This window comes from Sciurus vulgaris (assembly GCF_902686455.1).
Source record: "Sciurus vulgaris genome assembly, chromosome: 8".
In the NCBI taxonomy this organism is placed as follows: Eukaryota; Metazoa; Chordata; class Mammalia; order Rodentia; family Sciuridae; genus Sciurus; species Sciurus vulgaris.
In genome coordinates, this window is record NC_136468.1 from 44,970,384 (window position 1) to 44,994,086 (window position 23,703).

Sequence of the window (23,703 nt, forward strand, 5' to 3'; positions counted from 1 at the left end):
TTGGGTCATGCCCTCAGTGATATGCCACAAATGGCTCAGAAGATATATACACAAACCCATTATTTCTTGTTGGCTTTCAAAAATGTTACATCTTTTATTCACCTATCCAATGCACATATCTTGTGTAACTAGTTATTAATGACATGATTAATAAGGGAAAATATATTAATCTCTGAAAGTAACACATTTAGTGCTAGATTACTAAGGGCAGTGTTCACTTACTGATCAATTGTTATCATGGGAAGTAAGGGGTAAAGTCTGCTGTGCCACTGTTTTAGAGTATGAATGGCATCTATTTACTGACTACTGTCCATCTGTCCTTTAGAATGATAAGAAAGGAAGATTCTGAGAAATACTGAAATTTTTTTCATATTCTTTCAATTTATCATCTTACTTGATGGAGGATAAAATGTTGGTGTCAATGAATGTTTACTTTAAAAAAAACTTGTGGGTTTCTAGAATTGTGAGAATTGTTCTCATGCTGACATTTTACTGATACAATTTTTAAAGTTGAGCTTGTCAAAAATTGAGTAACCAAATAATAAATTAGCTAGAATTGCTTCTCTGATTCTACTTTTAGGACAGACAGCAAATGCTAATAAACAAAGCAGGGGAAAAAATATTTGCAACTTCTTGAATATATATTAGGGTTAAAAATAAAATTCAGTAAAATCACATATTCTATACCTATAGTAATTTATAGTAATCATTATATTAAGGAAAAGGGCCATGACCCTTGACAAATAGAAAAAAAAGTGTTCAATACAGAATTTGTAGTCAGGCAAAAGAGTCAACTAACCTAATTTAGTAATATTTTTTCATAACAAAATAATACTGTGATAGGGGAATCTACAGTTCAGATAGGTAGCTACTTTTTTTTTTTTTTTTTTTTTTTTTTTTGGGTAGCAGGGATTAAACTCAGGGGCACTGGACCACTGAGCTGCATCCCCAGTCCTATTTTGTATATTTTTAGAAACAAGGTCTCACTGAGTTGCTTAGTGCCTCACTTTTGCTGAGGCTGGCTTTGAACTTGAGATCCTCCAGTCTCAGACTCTGCAGCTGCTGGGATTACAGGCATATGCCCTGCATCCAGCTGGTAGGTACTTCTTAAACATTAGTCATTAAGCAGTTTATTTACTATGTATTTTGCATTGTTTTGGAATACTCTGTGTGTATGGATAGAAATCAGAATTTAAAAGTTACTTTCACAGAACATCAACAGTGTGTCAGGTGTTAGGCTACCAGGCATTTGACATACACCATTTTTTATTATCCAACACAACCCTGCAAGGCAGGGACTGGTCCTATTATCCAAGCAAGGGAACTGGGGACCCCAGAAATTAGGGCACAGGTTCAAAGCCTTGAGCTTGTGAGTGAGGGAGACATTAAAAACACCGACTGCCTTGAATGCCTGAATTCTTTCCCATGTATCATCCAGCTTGGTTAGAATTTATACTATAATTAACACTATTCAAGTAAATATTGATTTTTTCATTTTACCTTTTCTAGGTTTCAATTTTCTCTTGGGTAAAATGGAATTGGCTGTTGATTTCTAATGCTTCTATTTTAAAATAGTAACAATGATTTAAAATAAGAAAAATAATTTAAATGGCCATTTCACATTATATTTATTAAAATTAAGTCATTAACATTGGTCCTTACTAAATTTTGTGATGATGAGGATCTATCTAGAGATGTTAATGTCATTCCTCTCAAATCCCTTCAATCCTACTAAGCCAAAACTTGTGCTCTTACCATTTTTAATGTTATTCCTTAAAAATATACAAATAAGAGGAAATTGCATACTTTCCTTTGCATTACACAAGCTATATATTTAAGTCTTTACCTCCTACAGAGTCTGAAACTTGTACTCAGATATGAATAATGCAAAGAAAGTCATTTTTATGGATCTGAAAATAATCAAAATATTCATTTATTTTAATTTGCATTTATTTAAATATAACAATTCTGTAGACAAGTGAAAGTAATTAAAAGCATACATGGTAGACATAAAGTGAAATGTATAATTATTTTAGACAAGAGTTAACGCATATATTAGACAAATTGACTATATACTTACATTTAGTTTTAAAAGTACATTAACATGAATATTTTAAAAGGATGTGCCTTCACAAAAGTGCTACAAAATGTTCACATTTATGTCAGTAATAAGTTATATCTCCTAGACTTATGTTTTATAAAACTACGTAAATATATAATTTAACCATTAACTTCACATGGTAACATTTGCAAATGAAGCACATTTTTGTTAATAGAAATGTTCTTTAAATAATATAGCATTTTATCAAGACCATGCCACATTTATTAAACAAACATGCATAACACATTAAAATCTGAATAATTCATGTACCTTTACTTTTGCTATAGCACTCCATCTTTGTGAAAAAATATACTCAAAAGTTTGGCACGGAATTAATAAATCATATTGCAACTAATAAAAATAAATGCAACCTAAATTTTCCATGGCATAGAAGATTCTCTATCACAATTTCTCTCTTCCCTTTATGGTTTATTGACTAATGACACTTCTCTTCAGTTTTAGTTGGAAAAAATGACAGATATCCAAGAACTGAAAAGTCATATCTAGGTGTTTTGCCTATACGCTGATTGGAAATGAGTTCAGTATTTATAATAATAAAACATTTCCATCTGTATCATTGCCAACAAATTTCTAAATAAGGGTATTATCAGCAATACTAAGTACCATCATGAGATGTTTTTCTTCAGGAGGAAGAGAGGTTGAAAAGAAAATGTGGATCTCTTCATAAACTGGGGACATATGTGGTAAGGAGAGCAAATGCCAACTGAGGCAGAAGCAGGAAAAGTTTTTTAGAAAGTTGGCTGGAGAGTACACATGGAAGTGGAGAAAAGGCTGAAAACAAAGGCTGGAACAGAGAAATCACCTGGAGTGGAAAGGACTATTGCAGGTTTAAGAAAGCTGAAGTGTAAGACTTAAGGGATTGCCTGCAAAGTGGTCTAGACCATTCTTCATTCCCACATTAGTTGGTCTAAATTGAGACTGAAGAAACTAATGAGAAACTTTTTTTTCCCCAGAATTCATTCATAAACACTGTGGAAGAAGAAAGTAAATAATATGAACTCAAACTTCCTCTGAACCAAAGAGACTTCACACTCACTCTCAGCTCAGACTACAGAGTTGTGGTAACCAAGAAAAAAGCCTGAGTTCTCTTTCACAGTGTTATATTCTGAGAGGCCAGCTGAAGCACTCTTGCATAAAACTGATAGCCTCAGTTCTACATTTATTATGTGGGGGAAGGTAAGTAGAGCTGCAGTTCAATTTTTATACAAATGTACATTTTCCCAAAAAATAAAACAATGAACATGATGTTATTTTATTTGCTTTATGATCCTTGCTATCCTTCAAAGAGTGAAATGGCAAAGAACATCAAACATTAAATAAACAGACAAAAAAATTTTAAAGCTGTTAAGGTGTAAATGGACAAAGATTATGAATCACAGAGCACTGAATTTTCAAGAGTGAAATCATACCAAAATCGTGATAAGTTTTCGCTGACATCATAGGAGAGTAAGTGGTCAGGAAGGTCGCTGATGGTGCCCTGCACTGCCAGCACATGCGGGGCCAAGGTGAAGGGTACGTCGCTCAGGAGCTCGGCCATTAGCGAGCTGCTCTCCAGAGTTTGGCCTGCCTTATTTTCCGTCTCAGGGCCTGCCACAGTCACACTGGATGAGTTTTCTTTGCCGGTCTAAAAATACATATATATTTAAAACATTTAGACCGTATGAACTGTGAGGTTTAGTAATGGTAAATGTGGCATCAATACATCAAAATGATTGAGAAATGTGGAACATATAAATATTTCCAGATTTGAAAGCAATTATTTACTTTACTTGAGAAATACATCCATCCAAGTCTCTACTAGGTTTTAAAATGAATTCTAAACGCTATTCTTAGATTGACCACCATAGCTCTCTTAAATACAAACTGGCATTCTTGTTATTGCCCTAACCCAGATAATGTGTACAGAATTCTTCTCTGCTTTTCCAAATCCTGTGTATGCGTTCAGGCTCTGCCGAATGTCCAACTTCCTTGAAAATTCTTGTATTACCAGAGTCCAAAGTAATCTTGTCCACTTCAGAATGCTTATGGGGCAAACTGCTAACAATATTATTTGGTGTTTTCCTATAGGTATTCTTGCTAACTCTGGTTCAATATGCATAGCTCTTATCTCCAACTAGTCTCTAGGGTCCTTGAGTGAGAACAATCTACTTGTCATATCTATGTATTACCACTTTGCATACTTTACTGATTTACCCAATATAGTTTATGTTAATATATTAATTAATGAACTGATCATCTCACTTCCATTGGAATATGTTATGCTACACATGTTATTCGAATAAGAATTGATACACCCCTTGCAAACACTAGTTTACCAAAAGACATGCACTAGGATGTTCATAGCAGCCCATATCACAAACCCCAAAACTGAAAACTATCTAAATATCCATCAATAGAGGAGACAATAAATTAAAGTCTGTTTCCAGAAATGAAAATGAATGGCCTGCCACTCCAAGCAGCTGAAATTTAATTCACACTAGCTTAGGCAAAAAAAAAAAAAAAAAAAGACTCCCTCCTGCTTACACACCTTCATCTCACACAATGAATTATCTTTGCAGAGGTCTACCAAGTCTTATGAACCTGGCTAGAGGTGCCTCTCTGAACTTATACACAACCAGCTTGCTTCTGCCTTAGGCCCTCTGCTTTCCAATCCCTCTGACTAGGAGGTTCTTCACCCAAACACAGGGTTCCTTCTCTCACCTCCTACAAGTTTTGTCCGGGATGCCACCTTCTCAGAAAGGCCTTTCCTGACCACTGTATTTAAAAGGTGTAGACTATCACCTCACCTTTTCAACTCTGAACCCCCATCTCTCCCTCCTGCTTTCTGCTTCTCCATAGCTCTTAGCATCTTGCTATATACTATGTAACTCATTCTGATTATTGTTCCTCCACAGGGAGCTTTTATCTCTCTTGTTCACTTTATCTCAAATACCTAGTACTTAGGCCTCAATAAATATTTGTCAAGTGAATGAAAGCAGACAAGATTTTTGCCTATGTGGAGCTTATATTCTAATGGCTATAAATGCTCATAAATTCTTCAGTCTAAAGGTGAACAATTTTCTGTAAGAGAAATAACATTCTGGTAAGGCTTTTTATTGAAGTCTAAAATACATATGGAAAAGGGCACATCATAAGAGCATAGCTTGCTAAATATTTACAAACTGAATGCATATGAACAGCCAGCACTTGGATCAATTAACAGCAAAGATGAATCTTTTTCCATCATAATCAGCTTCCTGCCTCCTGCCCCCTAGTCACCATCCTTACTTTTTTTTTGGTACCAGGGATTGAATTCAGGGCCACCTGACCACTGAGCCACATCCCCAGTCCTATTTTGTATTTTGTATAGAGACAGGGTCTCACTGAGTTGCTTTAGTGTCTTGCTTTTGCTGAAGCTGGCTTTGAACTTGTGATCCTCCTACTTCAGCCTCCTGAGCTGCTGGGATTACAGGAGTGTGCCACTGTGCCCAGCCACCATCCTTACTTCTAACAGCAAAGATTGGTTTGACCTGTGTTTGAATTTAAAATAAATATAATTATACTGTATGAATTCTTTTGTTTTGGGCTGCTTTCATTCAATATTATATGTAAGAGATTCATCCATATTGTTGCAAGTTGTGTGAAAAAAACTGTGAAGAACATATTGTTGCAGAGGACATATATTCTGACTGATATCTTAAAATAATCACTCTGTAGCATCGACAGTACACAGTGGGGATGGGGGTGGGTGGCCAGTAAAGGAAGCAAAAAGATAGCTGGAAACAGAGATGATTGTGAGGCTCAGGAGCATTGTGATAACAAAGGTGAGATGAAATGGTTGGAATTTTGGGTAGACTTTGAGAGTAAAACCAATAGGATTTACAAGTGGAATTGATGTGGGGCATGGGAACAAGAGTACAGTCAAATTGGGCCTGGTAGCGCATAACCCCAGAGACTCTGAGGCTGAGGCAGGAGGATTGAAAGTTTGAGGCCAGTCTTGGCAACTTAGTGAGGCTCTAAGCAACTTGGTGAGACCCTGTCTCAAAATTAAAAACTAAAAATTAAAAAAAAAAAGGGATGGAAATGGGGCTCAATGGTTGACTGCCCCTAGATTCAATCCCTGGTACCCTCCCCTCCAAAAAAAAAAAATGTGGTCAAGAATGAATCCAAAGTTTTTGGCCTAAGCTGTGAGAAGTAGCAGTCACTATTTATAAGGATAAGAAAGAGTACACAGGGAACAGGCTCAGGCAGGAAGACCTAGGGTTGTTTTGAAAGTCTGAGGTGCCTAACAGACATCAACTGGAGCTGATGGTAGGCAGGAGGATATGATTTGAGTCTGAAGCTGGATGAGATCTAGAGACAAACATGAGCACGATTTTTTCTAGCCATTGTATCAGTAAATGAGAAAAGAGATATGGGTCAGTATTTAAAAAGGGATGTGGAAGCAAGAGGTTTCTTTTGATTTTTGTTTTTCTAAGTTCAGAGACATCGTAACATCTTATAAGCTAATGAGAAGAAGCTCATAAGAAAAACATACAAAGAATCTGTAGAGAAGGGACTGCTCTCTTCATGAATCATCCCCAACACCTAGAAGAGGGCACTCAAATATCTGTTTAGTGAATGACCTTGAATGAAACAAGTTATTCAACACAGGCCTATCATGAGTGGTCTTATAATTTCACATGAAAATAACACCAGTGTACTTTCTTAGGGCTGCAACGAAAACAAATGTAATTACATCCTCTTATGAAAAAGTTGATTATTAAAGATCTATGACAGATCTGGACAGATCTGTCTCCTGAACCCTAACTAGGACTTACAGTGCTAAGTATCCTGGAGTCAGCTAAGAGCACAGGTATCAGTGAGGAATGATGAGCATCCTACGATTAAAAAGGCTTCACTATGTGCTGGTTTGCATCAAAAAATTGAAAAGGAAGCAATACTGTGTATGCCATAAAAACCACAAGATTATTTATGTATCAAAGTTTTGGTTATTTGTGACAGCACAACAGAATGAATTAGAAGAATAAATTCTAAGGTACAAATCCCAGGTCTCCTGATTATTGATAAGCAAATTGCCTTAGACTGTTAAATTCTCTGTGTCTCAGTTTCTTTAGCTGTATTATAAGATGAGTAATAGTATGTATTTCACATGATTGTTCTGAGGATTAAATGAAGCAATGTTTGTAGGTAAGCATAACAGCGCTTACTTAGCACAGGTAAAGAAATTGAATTAATTAAATACTTTAGGAATATCTGATTCAATTTGGCTTTAGACAAAGTTTAAAATACATTTATCCCTTTTGTGTTTGATATTAACTGGTGGTTCAAATAATAATCTTCCCTTTCTCCTTCTCACGTATTCTTGATCTCAAGAGCAAATCTTCCATAGATCTATTAGTCTCATCCCATCCTCAAATTTTCTTTTTTTTGGCTTGAGTACATAATGTTATTCAATTTCATTAGTCAATCACCCCTGATTTCACCTTCTCCACAAAGGAGGAGGTATGTTACCTGTGGCACTGCTTTCCAAACATACAACTTCAAAGCCTAACTTTCCAGCAGCAATACTTATTCCCTTGTTCATGCTTTTATTAATATTCTTTCCTGTCCTTTCCAAACCATTCTAATTGATCAGAGCATTATTCCTTGAGGACAAGTCTCCAGCAAACCACATCTAGTATAATAAAGGATTTGAGACATGTGGTTTCTTGTTCAAGTTCTACCGATAAAACTACATCTGACCTGAAGGTGGATGATTTACTCATCTGAGCCTCAGCCCTCTATTCTATAAAATGAGGGGTAAGGAACCAAAGGTGGTAGTAGTGATGATGATGATGATGATGATGATGATTACGATAATGATGAAGATGGCAATTAGCGTATACTGATCACTTTGTGCCATGCTCTATCTTAGCTTTATAAGTTTATCTTCTCACTAAGTCTTTTGATAACCCTGTGGTCTTCTATTAGCCTGTGGTGTGTGCCTCATGTTTAAGACCATAGGACACTGAGGTACAGAAAGGTTAAGAGCAAGTTGTCCCAGTTTATATAGTTACTTGGTGATGAAACAAAATCAAATCCAGTGATCTTTAATGCTCTATATTCCAAGAACCAGTACATTTCAGGGACATTGTGGGTACACTGACCAAGTGAATAAAGCCTTGAAAATTCAGGGGACGGTATTAGAAAATATGAAAAATACTAATAAAGCACATTCTGGCTTAATTTAGAAGGAAAAAAAAAAGACTGCCTTTGAGAAGAAAGGTCTAATCAAATGTCTTACAGACAGACTGAAAAGGGATAGAAAAGCAACTGTAATTTAAGATAAGTTTATCCCTGGAAATGAATGTACCAGCAGTCTGGGTAAAGTCATGGGAAAAACACCATGGACAGTGAAACGAGATAATTGAATTGATAATTGTTGAGGCACATAGAAAGGTATGTGGGAATGCACTGTAGTATTCTATCTTTGTATGAGTCTGAAATTTTTCAAAAAATAAGTTTTAATTTTTTTATTTAGTTTAAAAATATAATAGACAAAGTATTCTACCAAATGCCTCCTAGAATGATCTGAATTTCAGCTGTGCTGTATGTATTACTCCAGCATCTATCTCTTAACGGTTGGCTGGAGTACAACATTACAGTCTCCAAGGAGCTGCCTGCCCTCTTGGCAGAAGGGTGAGTGCCATGATGCAGCTGCTGTTGGCATGCTGAGAGCTGGGAAGGGAGAAATTATAAGGCAAAACAAGAGTAAGTCACAAAGAAAATGGGAGTCAAAATTCAAGGACCCCACACCCACTAAACTTATCAGTAAGTCACCAGCTTGGCAGTCAGTGGAAACAGAGGTGGGGGCTGAGGGCTGAAACAGGTGCACCCGTTCTACTGCAAAAAGCAGCCCCCTCTGTCTCACTTAGACACATCTTGTGATTTTTTTTCATTTGCATAATAAAATGGGTCTTTAACAGGAAGAATTAATATGTTAACCACAATGGAGCAAGAAGAAAAGAATCAATTAACCTTTTGGTTAATAGCCAAATTTTAGGAAATTACTTCAAATATTATGTTCATAAAGCATAATAGTTATTTTTGTGATTAATACTGTTCACAGAAATGCTTCTGGTTGAGTATAAGTTCCTGCATATAATCTAGCTTTAAAACTTTTTTTCTGATTAGTGTTTGCTCTTACATGGTTTATATATGAATATGCTATGTCAGATTTTTTAAATTATAAGGATAAAATAAATTTTCTGACCTATATGATTATAACAAAGAGTTTACAATTAGTTGTTTTCAAATGTTTATGTAAAAATGATTTCTGGCTTTCAATTAACCAGTTGCAAAATAGACTGGCCACATTTACTTTTAGTTCCTTAAATTCTGTTATCTTTCTTTCGAATAATTCAAAGAGGTATATAGGCATTATTCTTCCCTTTCTTGGAGAGAGGCTATAAAGATTCATGAGCTTCAATCTGAATTTTTAGAACTTAGGCAAAAACACACTCCAAGAATACAAGGCATGTAACACTTTTCAGTAAAGGCTTAGAAAAATGAAGTCACTTCTCCAAAGCAACAGAAGGTTAGTGGTATCCTTGTAAACTTCGCTCCTGGGTGTTTGAAAGCAAGAAAATTCAGGTTTAAGAACAGACAACTATACTTTTCCTGGCACAAAATCCAACTAACCAAAATCTATTAGGAGGTGCCAAATTTGCAAACTTGGTAACAACTGGAGACCTCATCTACTTAGCTGTGCCCAACTAAATTATGGAAACTTTATTGATATAAAGATCACCCAGTTTTGGCATCTCTTAAAGGTTCCTGCTTTCTCCTGCAGTCCATGTCTCAGATAATGTGTATAAAAGCAAAGTATCAATGCATTAAAATTTAGAAAACACCCTTAACCAACATAGCAAAAGAGCCTATTAAAAACTCATGAAACCAGGTAGAAAATACCCACCTAACACTTTCAATTTACATGGAAAGAAGGGAGGATGTATCAAGCATATTTCTGGGAAGTGAGTTATAGAACAAAATGATAATATCAAGCTCTGGCTTTCTCTACTTTAAATTCTAATGTCTATAAATAAAAGACATGCTTCTTTGAACAATACCCTGAACCAGCAACACTGTCACTTTATCTCCCCAGATAACTATCCATTCTATTCTGGCTTCAGCTGGTATCTGCTTGCATTACATCAGCTTCTTGATGATGGGGTAATGTGGAGGGGCAAATCTGAGTTAGAAGCATCAGGGGACAGAGGTTAGGAGAAGGTGATACAAGCTATGACACAGTTAAGGGAGTACTCAAGTTTTTTATCTTTTTTTAAAAAAAGTAGTTGCTAATAATTTTCTGGCTTCTGGCTAGCTGTTGAAAGTCAGAGGACTGATCCCTTGCACCTGTATAAGTCCTAAGTCATAGTTTCCTTTTACTTGGGAGAAATCTATATTTCAGAGGAAGAGACTGTTTCCTATATTTTCCAAATTCCCTGAACCCTGAACAGTATCTGCACACATAGTAAATGCTCATTAAATATTTTTAAAATGTAACTGAATCTAGTCCTCTTATTTCTCAAGATACTCAGATTTTATTTTTCTTTTTTGTTTTATATTTGGCACTGGGAATCAAACTCAAGGCTGTGCTTGCTAAGTAAACACTCTACCACCAAGTTACACCACCAGTCAAGACTTGATTTTAAAATCAAGGGGTTAGACAAAAGATGCACACAAGAGCTTATGACACTTTGCTACTAATATGGAAAAACTAGGTGGGAGAAAATGAATTCACAGAAGACCTTGTTTTCCATATGGCCTGGGTGTTGGTTTCCCCTCACAGTGAGAGTTCCTATACCAATGATGCGGATGGAGTAGCAAATTAAGAATGATGTTGAAAAGAAGAAATTTTCTTTTACTTCCTTTCCTTTTCCAGTCTCTGACATCATTTCAGTTCACAATCTGGCTTGACTTTTTTTTTTTTTAGTATTTGTTCCCTTTTCTTTCTTTTTCCTTTGCTATTTCCACCTACTTGTGCTTCCTGCTTTCTCCCATCTTCCTTTAAAAAAGAAAAAATAAAAATTCTTCTGAATTCCTCTTTTCAGAATTCCAGCTGAATGTATATAAGTAAAGAAGGGGAAGTAAGCAGGCTGTCACTTGCTTCTGTAATCTGTTACATGTATTCTTAGAAAAATGGCTTGTCTGAAGCTAGAAAACCTTCTGTACCCGCTACCTAGAGACCGGGTGCAGTGGAACAGGGAAAGAGAAACATTTTAAGGAAGAAACCAGGCAAGAAATCATCCTCATTGTGGGATGCTGGTTAATACTGGTTTGTACTTTCAAGTACAAAAGCCGGACACAGTGATTAAAAACAAACTACAAATAATCAGACAAAGGCTTTAAAGTTAGTTTGTAGAAATTCATGCTCTCTAACCTTAAACTGTTCAGTAGGCCTCCTCATCTCCTTACATTACCTTCTTCTTCTCTCCTCTAGCCCTCTGTCACCACCTTCCTTCTCACTGTGGGCAGCAGGGCCAGCCTCCCAGGTCTCCCACAAAATGGGAACTGTCTGGTAAGAATCTTCTCTCTCTGTTCCACCCCAAAATGTGGTTACATTTGTGCCCACCCTCCTACCCACAGCTAATTCATCACTGGTACTGCAGATCCATTCTGTTCCCACTCTTCCCCATTGGCTTTATCAATTAGGATTTGTCTCATTGTTCACTTTTCCTATAAGCAAGTAGCTATTTTTAAAAAATTCTCAAGTCTATATGGCTCCTTAGCATATCGTCTACTTAACATGCACACTACCTTTCTGCTTTTTCTCTTTTTTTATTTCTTGACTTCTGTACTACTTGATTTTCCCACTTGTCCACAAGATGTTCTTTTGCTTATTTTTGAGAAGATGATGTTCTCCAGGGTTCCATGTCTGCTCCTTCCTTCTTCTTACTCGAAATCCACCTTACCTGGATGCACTATCTCTGCTACCTACTGCCCTACTCTACTCCCCAAAAGGTGGATACGTATGTAGATTTGTGAATGTGGGTGTATACATGCACACCACTTCTAATCCAGATTTCTAATAGCCCCTGTCCTGTATGTTCAACTCTTACTAGACACTTCCTTTTGGATATTCCACCAGCCATCTTAAACTCAGTATGTTCTAAACCTGGACAGCTCCTCCCTACCTTTAACCACACTACAAACTTAATGCTTTTCCAATATTTTCCGTATTGTAAATTTTATGCATCTTAGTATAATTTCACACAAAAATGCTTTATTGATGTTTACCTACAAATTATGTATAATTTTTCTTTATAAATCTCACAGCTTAAGTAGTGAAAGCATCCGGGTAAAGTCTATTATCAAGGAAAATTGCTTCAGAGTATCTGTTTTTTGACACTTCACAGAAGAAGATGTACAAGCAATCAACAGGTATATGAAAAAAATGTTCAACATCTTTAGTAATAAGAGAAATGCAAATCAAAACCACCCTAAGATCCCATCTCACCCCAATTAGAATGGCGATTATCAAGAATACAAGCAATAATAGGTGTTGGAGAGGATGTGCGGAAAAAGGTACACTCATACATTGCTGGTGGGGTTGGAAATTAGTGCAGCCACTCTGGAAAGCAGTGTGGAGATTCCTTAGAAAACTTGGAATGGAACCACCGCTTGAACCAGCTATCCCACTCCTTGGCCTACACCCAAAGGGCTTAAAATCATCATACTACAGAGATACAGCCACATCAATGTTCATAGCTTCTCAATTCACAATAGCCAGATTATGGAATCAACCTAGATGTCCTTCAATTGATGAATGCATAAAGAAACTGTGGTATATATATACCATGGAACATTACTCAGACATAAAGAATAATAAAATTATGACATTTGCAGGCAAATGGATGCAGTTGGGGAATATCATGCTAAGTGAGATAAGCCAATCTCAAAAAACCAAAGGATGAATGATCTCACTGATAAGTGGATGATGACACATATAGGGGGTGGGAAGGGGGCAGGAATGGAGGAAGGAGGGACTCTATAAAGGGATAAGAGGGATGGGAGGGGTGGGGGAAGAGAAAAAAAATAACAGAATGAATAAAAAACTATTACCATAGGTAAATGTATGATTACACAAATGGTATACCGTTACTCCACGTACAAACAGAGAAACAAGACGTATCCCATTTGTTTACAATAAAAATGAATTAGAGATCCAAGATGGCGGACTAGAGGGTGACTGCATCTCCCATCGCTCCAGAACTCAGGATTCAAGAAGGGGAGGTACTGAGAGACTCAGACCAACATAGAGCAGCGGGGGTGAGTCTCTCCCACCGGGTGAAGCTCAGCCCAGTCAGCAGGCCCGGTCAGTGGGCAGCTTCTCGGAGCAGGGCAGGGCAGTGGGAGTCTTCTCCAAGCAGCCCTGCTCCCTACGGCGGCAGGCGCAATCCATGGCTAGCTTCTAGGAGCAGGCTCGCACAGTGAGAGCTTTTCCGCACAGGGCCAACTCCAAGCCCCGGACCCAGTGGTGGGCCCTGGCCCGCAGGCGGCTTCTGGGACCAGGGCAGGGTAGCAAGAGACTTCCCCAAGCAGCCCTGCTCCTTCCAGCGCCAGGCGGGATCCATAGCCAGCTCCTCCGAGCAGGCCCGCCCAGTGAGAGCTTTTCCTCACACAGCCAACCCCAAGCCCTGAACCCAGCTGTGGGCCCAGCCTGCAGGCAGCTTCTGAGATCAAGGCAGGACAGGGAGAGGCTTTTCCCGAGCAGCCTGGCTACCTCAGGCGGGGGCAGGCCCTGTCTACAGCCAGCTTCTAGGAGCAGGATTGCCCAGTGAGAGGATTTCCATGCAGAACCAGCCCCCAGCCCTGGACCCAGTAGCGGGCTAGGGGCAGCTTTCTTCCAAAGCACTGCATTATCAAGTTCCTCAAAAACTTCTGACTACTGAAGGCTGGGAGGTGATATACTGGAAATCTACAGGGACACTATAAGCCAATAGAGGAAATCTGCAATATCTCAGAGTCCCACTGATATCCGACCAATATGAGAAAAGAAGGGAAGAAAATGTCCCAAACAAACCTAGATACTATATCAATAAAACCCAATGACAGCACAGCAGAAGAAATGTCAGAAAGGGAGTTCAGAATGAACATAATTAAAACAATCAGGGAAGCAAATGAGGAGGTGAAAGAGCAAATGCAGGCATTGAAGGAGAAGATGAAAGAGCAAATGCAGGCATTAAATGATCGCACCAATCAACAGTTAAAAGAGCAAATATGGGAAGTAAAAGATCATTTCGATAAAGAGTTAGAGATACTGAAAAAAAAAAAAAAAAAAAAACCAAACAGAAATCCTTGAAATGAAGGAAACAATAAACCAAGTAAAAAACTCCATAGAAAGCATAACCAATAGGATAGAACACCTGGAAGATAGAACCTCAGATATCAAAGACAAAATAATTAATTTTGAAAACAAAATTGACCAAACAGAGAAGATGGTAAGACATCATGAACAGAATCTATAAGAATTATGGGATATCATGAAAAGGCCAAATTTAAGAATTATTGGGATTGAGGAAGGCTTAGAGAAACAAAACAAAGGAATGAACAATCTATTCAATGAAATAATATCAGAAAATTTCCCAAATCTGAAGAATGAAATGGAAAACCAGGTACAAGAGCCTTATAGGACTCCAAATATACAAAATTAAACAGACCTACACAAAGGCACATTATTATGAAAATACCTAATATACAAAATAAAGACAGAATTTTAAAGGCCGCGAGAGAAAAGAATCAAATTACATTCGGGGGAAACCGATAAAAATATCAGCAGATTTTTCAATCCAGACCATAAAAGCTAGAAGGGCCTGGAACAACATTTATTTACCAAACCCCAAAAGAAAATGGATGGCAACCAAGAATCTTTTTTTTTTTAATTAAAAATCATAAATTTAAATAGGGCAATGTTTTTTGATATATTCTGTTATTTTTTTCCCTTTCTCTCCATGTCTCCCCCCCCCCCCCTTTTCCCTCTATACAGTCCTTCCTTCCTCCATTCTTACCACCCTCCTTATCCCTAACCCTAAACCTAACCCTAACCCTAGTGGTAACCCCTCCTATCCCCATTATATGTCCTCATCCGCTTATCAACGAGATCATTCGTCCTTTAGTTTTTTGAGATTGGCTTATCTCACTTAGCATGATATTCTCCAATTTCATCCATTTGCCTGCAAATGCCATAATTTTATCATTTCTTCCTGGCGGAGTAATATTCCATTGTATATATATACCACAGATTCTTCATCCATTCATCATTTGAAGGACATCTAGGTTGGTTCCACAATCTGGCTATGGTGAATTGAGCAGCTATGAACATTGATGTGGCTGTATCTCTGTAGTATGATGATTTTAAGTCCTTTGGGTATAGGCCAAGGAGTGGGATAGCTGGGTCAAATGGTGGTTCCATTCCAAGCTTTCTGAGGAATCTCCATACTGCTTTCCAGAGTGGCTGCACTAATTTGCAACCCCACAAGCAATGTATGAGTGTACCTTTTCCCCCACATCCTCACCAACAACTATTGTTGCTTGTGTTCTTGATAATCGCCATTCTAATTGGGGTGAGATGAAATCTTAGGGTAGTTTTGATTTGCATTTCTCTTATTACTAGAGATGTTGAACATTTTTTCATATATCTGTTGATTGCTTGTACATCTTCTTCTGTGAAGTGTCTGTTCATTTCCTTAGCCCATTTGTTGATTGGATTACTTGTATTCTTGGTGTAGAGTTTTTTGAGTTCTTTATAGATTCTGGAAATTAGTGCTCTATCTGAAGTATGAGTGGCAAAGATATTCTCCAACTCTGTAGGCTCTTTCTTCACATTACTGATAGTTTCCTTTGCTGAGAGAAAGCTTTTTAGTTTGAATCTATCCCAGTTGTTGATTCTTGCTTTTATTTCTTGTGCTATGGGAGTCCTGTTAAGGAAGTCTGATCCTAAGCCAACAACCAAGAATTTTATACCCAGCAAAACTTACTTTCAGATTTGACGATGAAATAAAATCCTTCCATGATGAACAAAAGCTAAAAGAATTTACAAAAAGAAAGCCGGCATTACAGAACATTCTCAGCAAAATATTCCATGAGGAAGAAATGAAAAACAATGATGCGAATCAGCAACGAGAGGAACTAGCCTAAAGGAATAGCCAAATAAAGGAGAAACCAAATCATGTCAAAAAACAAACATGAGTCAAATGACTGGGAATACAAATCATATCACAGTAATAAGCCTGAATGTTAATGGCCTGAACTCATCAATCAAAAGACATAGACCGGTAGATAGGATTAAAAAGAAAAGTCCAACAATATGCTGCCTGCAAGAGACTCATCTCATAGAAAGAGATACCCATAGACTAAAGGTGAAAGGATGGGAAAAAACATACATGCACATGGACACAGCAAAAAAGCTGGAGTATCCATCCTCATTTCAGATAATGTGGACTTCAAGCCAAAACTAGTCAGAAGGGATAAAGAAGGACATTACATACTGCTTAAGGGAAGCATAAATCAGCAAGACATAACAATCATAAATATCTATGCCCCGAACGTTGGCTCATCCATATACGTCAAACAAATCCTTCTCAATTCCAGAAATCAAATAGACCACAACACAATAATACTAGGCTATTTTAACACACCTCTCTCACCAGTGGATAGATCCTCCAAACAAAAATTGAATAAAGAAACCATAGATCTCAATAACACAATCAACAATTTAGACTTAATGGACATATATAGAATATACCATCCAACGAAGAACGAATACACTTTCTTCTCAGCAGCACATGGATCCTTCTCTAAAATAGACCATATTTTATGCCACAAAGCTACTGCTAGCAAATACAAGAAGATATACTACCTTGTATTCTATCATAACATAATGGATTGAAATTAGAAATAAATGGCACAATAAAAAACAGAAACTTCTCCAATACTTGCAGATTAAATAATATGCTATTATATGATGAATGAATAACAGAAGACATCAGGAGGGAAATTAAAAAATTCTTAGAAGTAAACGAGAACAAAGACATCATATCAAAATCTCTGGGACACTATGAAAGCAGTACTTAGAGGAAGATTTACTTCATGGGGCGCATCCAACAAAAGAAGTAAAAATCAACAAATAAACGACTTAACACTATAGCTCAAAGCCCTACAAAAAGAAGAGCAGACCAACACCAAAAGTAGTGGAAGACAGGAAATAGTTAAATTCAGTGCCGAAATCAAAGAAATTGAAACAAAAGAAACAATCGGAAAAATTAACAAAATAAATAGTCGGTTCTTTGAAAAAATAAACAAAATTGATAAACCCTTAGCCACGCTAACAAAGAGAAAGAGGGAGAAAACTTAAATTACTAAAATTTGGAATGAACAAGGAAATACCACTACAGACACGAGTGAAATACAAAACAATTAGAAGCTATTTTGAAAATCTATACTCCAACAAAACAGAAAACCTCGAAGACATCAAAAAGTTTCTAGAGACACATGAATTACCTAAACTGAACCAAGAGGACATACACAACTTAAATAAATCAATTCCAAGCAATGAAATAGAAGAGGTCATCAAAAGCTTACCAACAAAGAAAAGTCCGGGACCAGATGGGTTCTCAGTCGAGTTCTACAAAACCTTTAAAGAAGAGCTTATTCCAATACCCCTCAAAGTATTCCATGAAATAGAAGAGGAGGGAACCCTCCCAAACTCATTCTATGAAGCCAATATCACCCTGATACCTAAACCAGACAGAGACACATGGAGGAAAGAAAATTTCAGACCAATATCCTTAATGAACATCAACGCGAAATTTCTCAACAAAATTTTAGCAAATCGCATACAAAAACATATTAAAAAGATAGTGTACCTCGATCAAGTGGGTTTTATCCCAGGGATGTAAGGTTGGGGTTGGTTCAACATCTGGAAATCAATAAATGTCATTCACCATATCAACAGTCTTAAAGTTAAGAATCACATGATTATTTCAATAGATGCAGAAAAAGCATCCGATAAAATACAGCATTCCTTCATGCTCAAAACACTAGGAAAAATAGGGATAGTGGGAACATTCTTTAACATTGTAAAGGCCATCTACGCTAAGCCCATGGCCAATATCATTCTAAGTGGTGAAAAACTGAAAGCATTCCCCCTAAAAACTGGAACAAGGCAGGGATGCCCTCTTTCACCACTTCTCTTCAACATCGTCCTTGAAATTCTAGCCAGAGCAATTAGACAAACCAAAGAAATTAAAGGGATACGAATAGGAAAAGAAGAACTCAAACTATCCCTGTTCACTGATGACGTGATTATATATTTAGAGGAACCCAGAAATTCCACCAGAAAACTTTTAGAACTCATAAGTGAACTCAGTAAAGTAGCAGGTTACAAGATCAATGCTCATAAATCCAATGCATGTTTATACATAAATGATGAATCTTCAGAAAGAGAAGTTAGGAAAACTACCCCATTCACAATAGCCTTGAAAAAAATATCACAAAAGAGGTGAAAGACTTCTACAATGAAAACTAAAGAACACTAAAGAAAGAAATTAAAGAAAACCTTAGAAGATGGAAAGATCTCCCATGTTCTTGGATAGACAGAATTAATATTGTCAAAATGGCCATACTACCAAAAGTGCTATACAGATTCAATGCAATTCCAATTAAAATCCCAATGATGTACCTTACAGAAATAGAGCAAGCAATTATGAAATTCATCTGGAAGAATAAGAAACCCAGAATAGCTAAAGCGATCCTTAGCAGAAAGAGCGAAGCAGGGGGTATCGCAATACCAGATCTTCAAGTCTACTACAAAGCAATAGTAACAAAAATGGCATGGTATTGGTATCAAAATAGACAGGTAGATCAGTGGTACAGAATAGAGGACATGGACACAAACCCAAATAAATACAATTTTCTCATACTAGACAAAAGGGCAAAAAATATGCAATGGAGAAAAGATAGCCTCTTCAACAAATGGTGCTAGGAAAACTGGAAAACCATATGCAACAGAATGAAATTAAACCCCTATCTCTCACTCTGCACAAAACTCAACTCACAATGGATCAAGGACCTCGGAATCAGACCAGAGACCCTGCATCTTATAGAAGAAAAAGTAGGTCCAAACCTTCAACTTGTTGGCTTAGGATCAGACTTCCTTAACAGGACTCCCATAGCACAAGAAATAAAAGCAAGAATCAACAACTGGGATAGATTCAAACTAAAAAGCTTTCTCTCAGCAAAGGAAACTATCAGCAATGCGAAGAGAGAGCCTACAGAGTGGGAGAATATCGTTGCCACTCATACTTCAGATAGAGCACTAATTTCCAGAATATATAAAGAACTCAAAAAAACTCTACACCAAGAATACAAATAATCCAATCAACAAATGGGCTAAGGAAATGAACAGACACTTCACAGAAGAAGATGTACAATCAACAGATATATGAAAAAATGTTCAACATCTCTAGTAATAAGAGAAATGCAAACCAAAACTACCCTAAGATTCCATCTCATCCAATTAGAATAGCGATTATCAAGAATACAAGCAACAATAGGTGTTGGAGAGGATGTGGGGAAAACGGTACACTCATACATTGCTGGTGGGTTGCAAATTAGTGTAGCCACTCTGGAAAGCAGTATGGAGATTCCTCAGAAAGCTTGGAATAGAACCACCATTTGATCCAGCTATTCCACTCCTTGGCCTATACCCAAAGGACTTAAAATCATCATACTACAGAGATACAGCCACATCAATGTTCATAGCTGCTCAATTCACCATAGCCTGATTATGGAACCAACCTAGATGTCCTTCAATTGATGAATGGATAAAGACACTGTGATATATCTATATCTATCTATCTATCTATCTATCTATCTATCTATCTATCTATCTATCTATCTATCTATATACACACACCATGGAATATTACTCAGACATAAAGAATAATAAAATTATGGCATTTGCAGCAAATGGATGCAGTGGGAGAATATCATGCTAAGTGAGATAAGCCAATCTCAAAAAACCAAAGGACGAATGATCTTATTGATAAGCGGATGATGATAAGCAGGGTAGGAGGGGTTAGTGTTAGGTTTAGGGTTAGGGTTAGGGAGGAGTGCAAGAATGGAGAAAGGAAGGACTGTATAGAGGGAAAGGAGGGGTGGGGGGAAGGGAAAAATAACAGAATGAATCAAACAACATTATCCTATGTAAATTAATGATTACACAAATGGTATGCCTTTACTCCATGTACAGAGAAACAACATGTATCCCATTTGTTTACAAAAAAAAAAAGAATTAAAAAAAAAGTAAAAAAAAATTAAAAAAAGAAAAAATAAAGTTCTCCCTGGGGTCAAATGTATTCAATCTGTTTTTATTGCAGAACTATTACTGAGGTTCTAAATAAGGTCCAGTATAGAAACACCTGTGGAGGGAGAGAAATCTAAAGGGTATACACTGTGTTAAACTGAATGATACAAAGAGAAAGATTTTATATGTTTAGAAAATACTGAGTGTTAAAAACTTAATGGAGTTTCTGCTCGTTACTCCTCAATACTCAGCTAACGCCAAAATCCCATTGACCAAAATCTCATCCCCAGCATGCTGTTTGATGCAATAAAATTTTTTTTTCCTTATAAGGAAAAAAAAAAAGATTATCTGTTTTTGAAATTTTTTATTTAAAGGACTTAAGTTCAGTCATTTCTCAGTGGACGAGTATAACCTTGGGTGGAGGATGAAAGTCCAAAAATCATACTGTGCCACTCACTACAGAAAAATGCTAAAAGTAACAGTTTAACTCAGCATCTTATTAAATCTACCAAGCTGCCTCAACATGTAGCCATGTTTAGAAAACTACAGTATCTGATCACAGCCAACGTTACAAAACAGTTTCAGCTTTTGTGCACAAAATCTTTGAGCTTATTATTTACACCACAACTCTGAAGAATTTGATATCCCTTATTAGTCACACTGGATTCTCCTGAACTTCCCATTTATATAGCCTTATTCATTTTAAACATCTATTCAATTTCTTACAAATGTAATGCAACAAGATCATATTTTTTTCCAGATAATTTCAAAGGAAAACAATGAAAAATGATCTGTATATCTCCACAGCATGCTGAGTATTAATTTCACTCAAATGAATGATTTTCACTTTGTAAAACAATGAAGTATTTCAACTGTTGGCATATACAATGGAGAGAAAATGGATATATTCTATTTTTAAAGCTCAAAAGAAAATATAAATATTTACATTGTACTAATGTTTTAATATAATTAAATATCACATAATTTTGACTGAATAGAAACAATATAATAGAAATACAAAAAACTTAAAATATTCAATAATAGTTACATATTTTGTTTTTTGGTGTGCATTTTGATAGAGTGAACATTTAAAATGCCTTTACCCTAATATATATTTATGGGAAAAAACATTTAAATATCATGATAAATAATAATGAATGTAATTATTTCATTCTGTGGCTTATGAGGACAAAAAGTTAACCCATTTTATTCCCCTTAACTTATATTGAAAATTTTATGCCTTGTAATTATTTCTACCATTGTAGTATAAAAACACAAATATCTAATTCTTACTATGTACTTAGAATTTTCATGTCCATAGTCAAAACTCAAAGACAATTATCAGTAGGATCTCTTGTTTACCTTGAACATAAACATCTCTCTAATCTCAGAAAGTGATTAATTCTTCAAGAAACAGGAAAACAGAGAGAAAAAGCCTTATTTTCTTTGTAATTTGAATTTAATATGTGGAATGATCCACACACTTGGACATGTATTATGTGTTACATACTCAGTGAATATATTACTGCATTTTCATATACTGATGAAAATGAAAGGAAATATATCAAATTGAGAATGGAAATCATGAAGGTAGGCTAATTAAATTCCACCCAGAGAGCACATGAGTGATAGTATTACTCACACTTGCTGTACCTAACCCAGAACTCTACTAGAAAAACAATGTTTGGCAAACTGAAGAGGTGAGCAGAAAGTTGTGTCACTTGACCTTGGCTCTCCTTTGCAAAAAGGTTGTATTTCAAAATAGAAGATGGGATTGGAAAAGTAAATACAGCTGTGTTTTTTCCACCCCAGCATGAGAATGAAGGAGCCATTCAGAATGGCAGGAAGCTTGGTCAGTTCTTGGTGCAAACTCAGAACCCAAAAGAGTATTATTTCATTTCAAGGTTAACTCAGGACGGTATTTTTTTCCCCTATGGTAAATATACGTAACATAAAATATACCATATTAAGCATTTTAAAGTGTATAATCCAGTGGCATAAGTGCACACACAATGATGTAATCATCACCACCCTTCATCTCCAGAACATTTTCGTCATCCTAAACAGAAATGCTGTACACAAATAAAAATTTTCCATTCTACCTTTCCCTGAGGCCCTGGCAACTTTTATTATATTTTTTGTTTTATGATTTTGCTTATTCTGGTATCTCATATATATGGACTCATATATTATTTGGCACTCTGTGTCTGGCTCATTTCAATTAGTACATGTTTTCAAGGTCCATACATGTTATAGCATGTATCTACATTTTTTTTTCTTTTTAAGGTTGAATAATATTCCATTGTATGCTTATATGACACAGTTTGTTCATTCATTTGCTGAATGGACATTTGAGTTGTTTCTAGCCTTGGGCTGTAGGACCAATGTTTTTTTGGGCTAGAGTATAATCAATTAGGTGGAAAAGCTAGGAAACAGTTCTAACAGGATTATCAGAATTCATGAATAAAGTAATACTGAGTATTTACTATGTAAAAGACAGCAATATCCTGAAGTGAGGGAAACCCAAACTGCAATTCCCGCTTATTTTGAACTATAAATTCATTTAGTAAATTTACTTTAGACTTTTATAATACATAATTTACTGGGCCTGAAAAATCATAATTAAAATAAGTTGTGTCATCTTAATATTTTATGAATTAAAATCTGAGTTTAACTGGTACTATTTCAATCTTGTTTGAAATAACTTGTAATCACTAAGACCTTCAACTCACACTGGCACTCTACCCCATACCCTGTTGTATGTCATTATAAGGGTACAAGGTGTCATTACCTGATCTTGGGGAAAGTCCACCCAACAAAACAGTGTTAATAAGGCTAAGAAGTGATAAAAATGGGCCACAGTGGTTTCCAAAAAATCGCAAGAAAATTTGAAAGGTCACACAGATTAGTAAAATTTAAAAATTACAATACTTCAACAGTAACAAATAATGTAAATGACCTAGAATTTCTCAAAGGAAAATACACAGTGTAGTGGAAAAATGCTTTCAGATCAACAATTGAAAAGTTTGTTAATGTACAGTGGGCTCTTAGGGTCATACTTTTTCAGGATTTTCTCTCTTTTTTTTTAAGGTGATTATCAGAATATATACTATTATTTGCACATCAAATTGCTTGCAGATTTCAGGTTGTACATCAGACTTAGAAAGAGCACTATACCTAAGTCCCAATGACCCCTGCCTCTACCTAAACCATATAACCTTAAGCAAATAATTTAATCCTTCTGGGTTTCAAT

General features: G+C 36.3%; 1 protein-coding gene across 2 annotated transcripts in view; it reads right to left on the bottom strand.

Moving 5' to 3' along the window:
* Nucleotides 1–3,011: 3,011 nt before the first annotated feature.
* Nucleotides 3,012–23,703, bottom strand: part of UMAD1 (UBAP1-MVB12-associated (UMA) domain containing 1) — a 277,343-nt gene continuing 256,651 nt past the window's right edge. For both annotated transcript variants that reach the window (XM_079151821.1, XM_079151822.1), the window contains one exon: nt 3,012–3,746. In XM_079151821.1, coding sequence (XP_079007947.1) covers nt 3,489–3,746 — 258 coding nt within the window. In that variant the 3' untranslated portion in view covers nt 3,012–3,488. The remainder of the gene's footprint in view (nt 3,747–23,703) is intronic.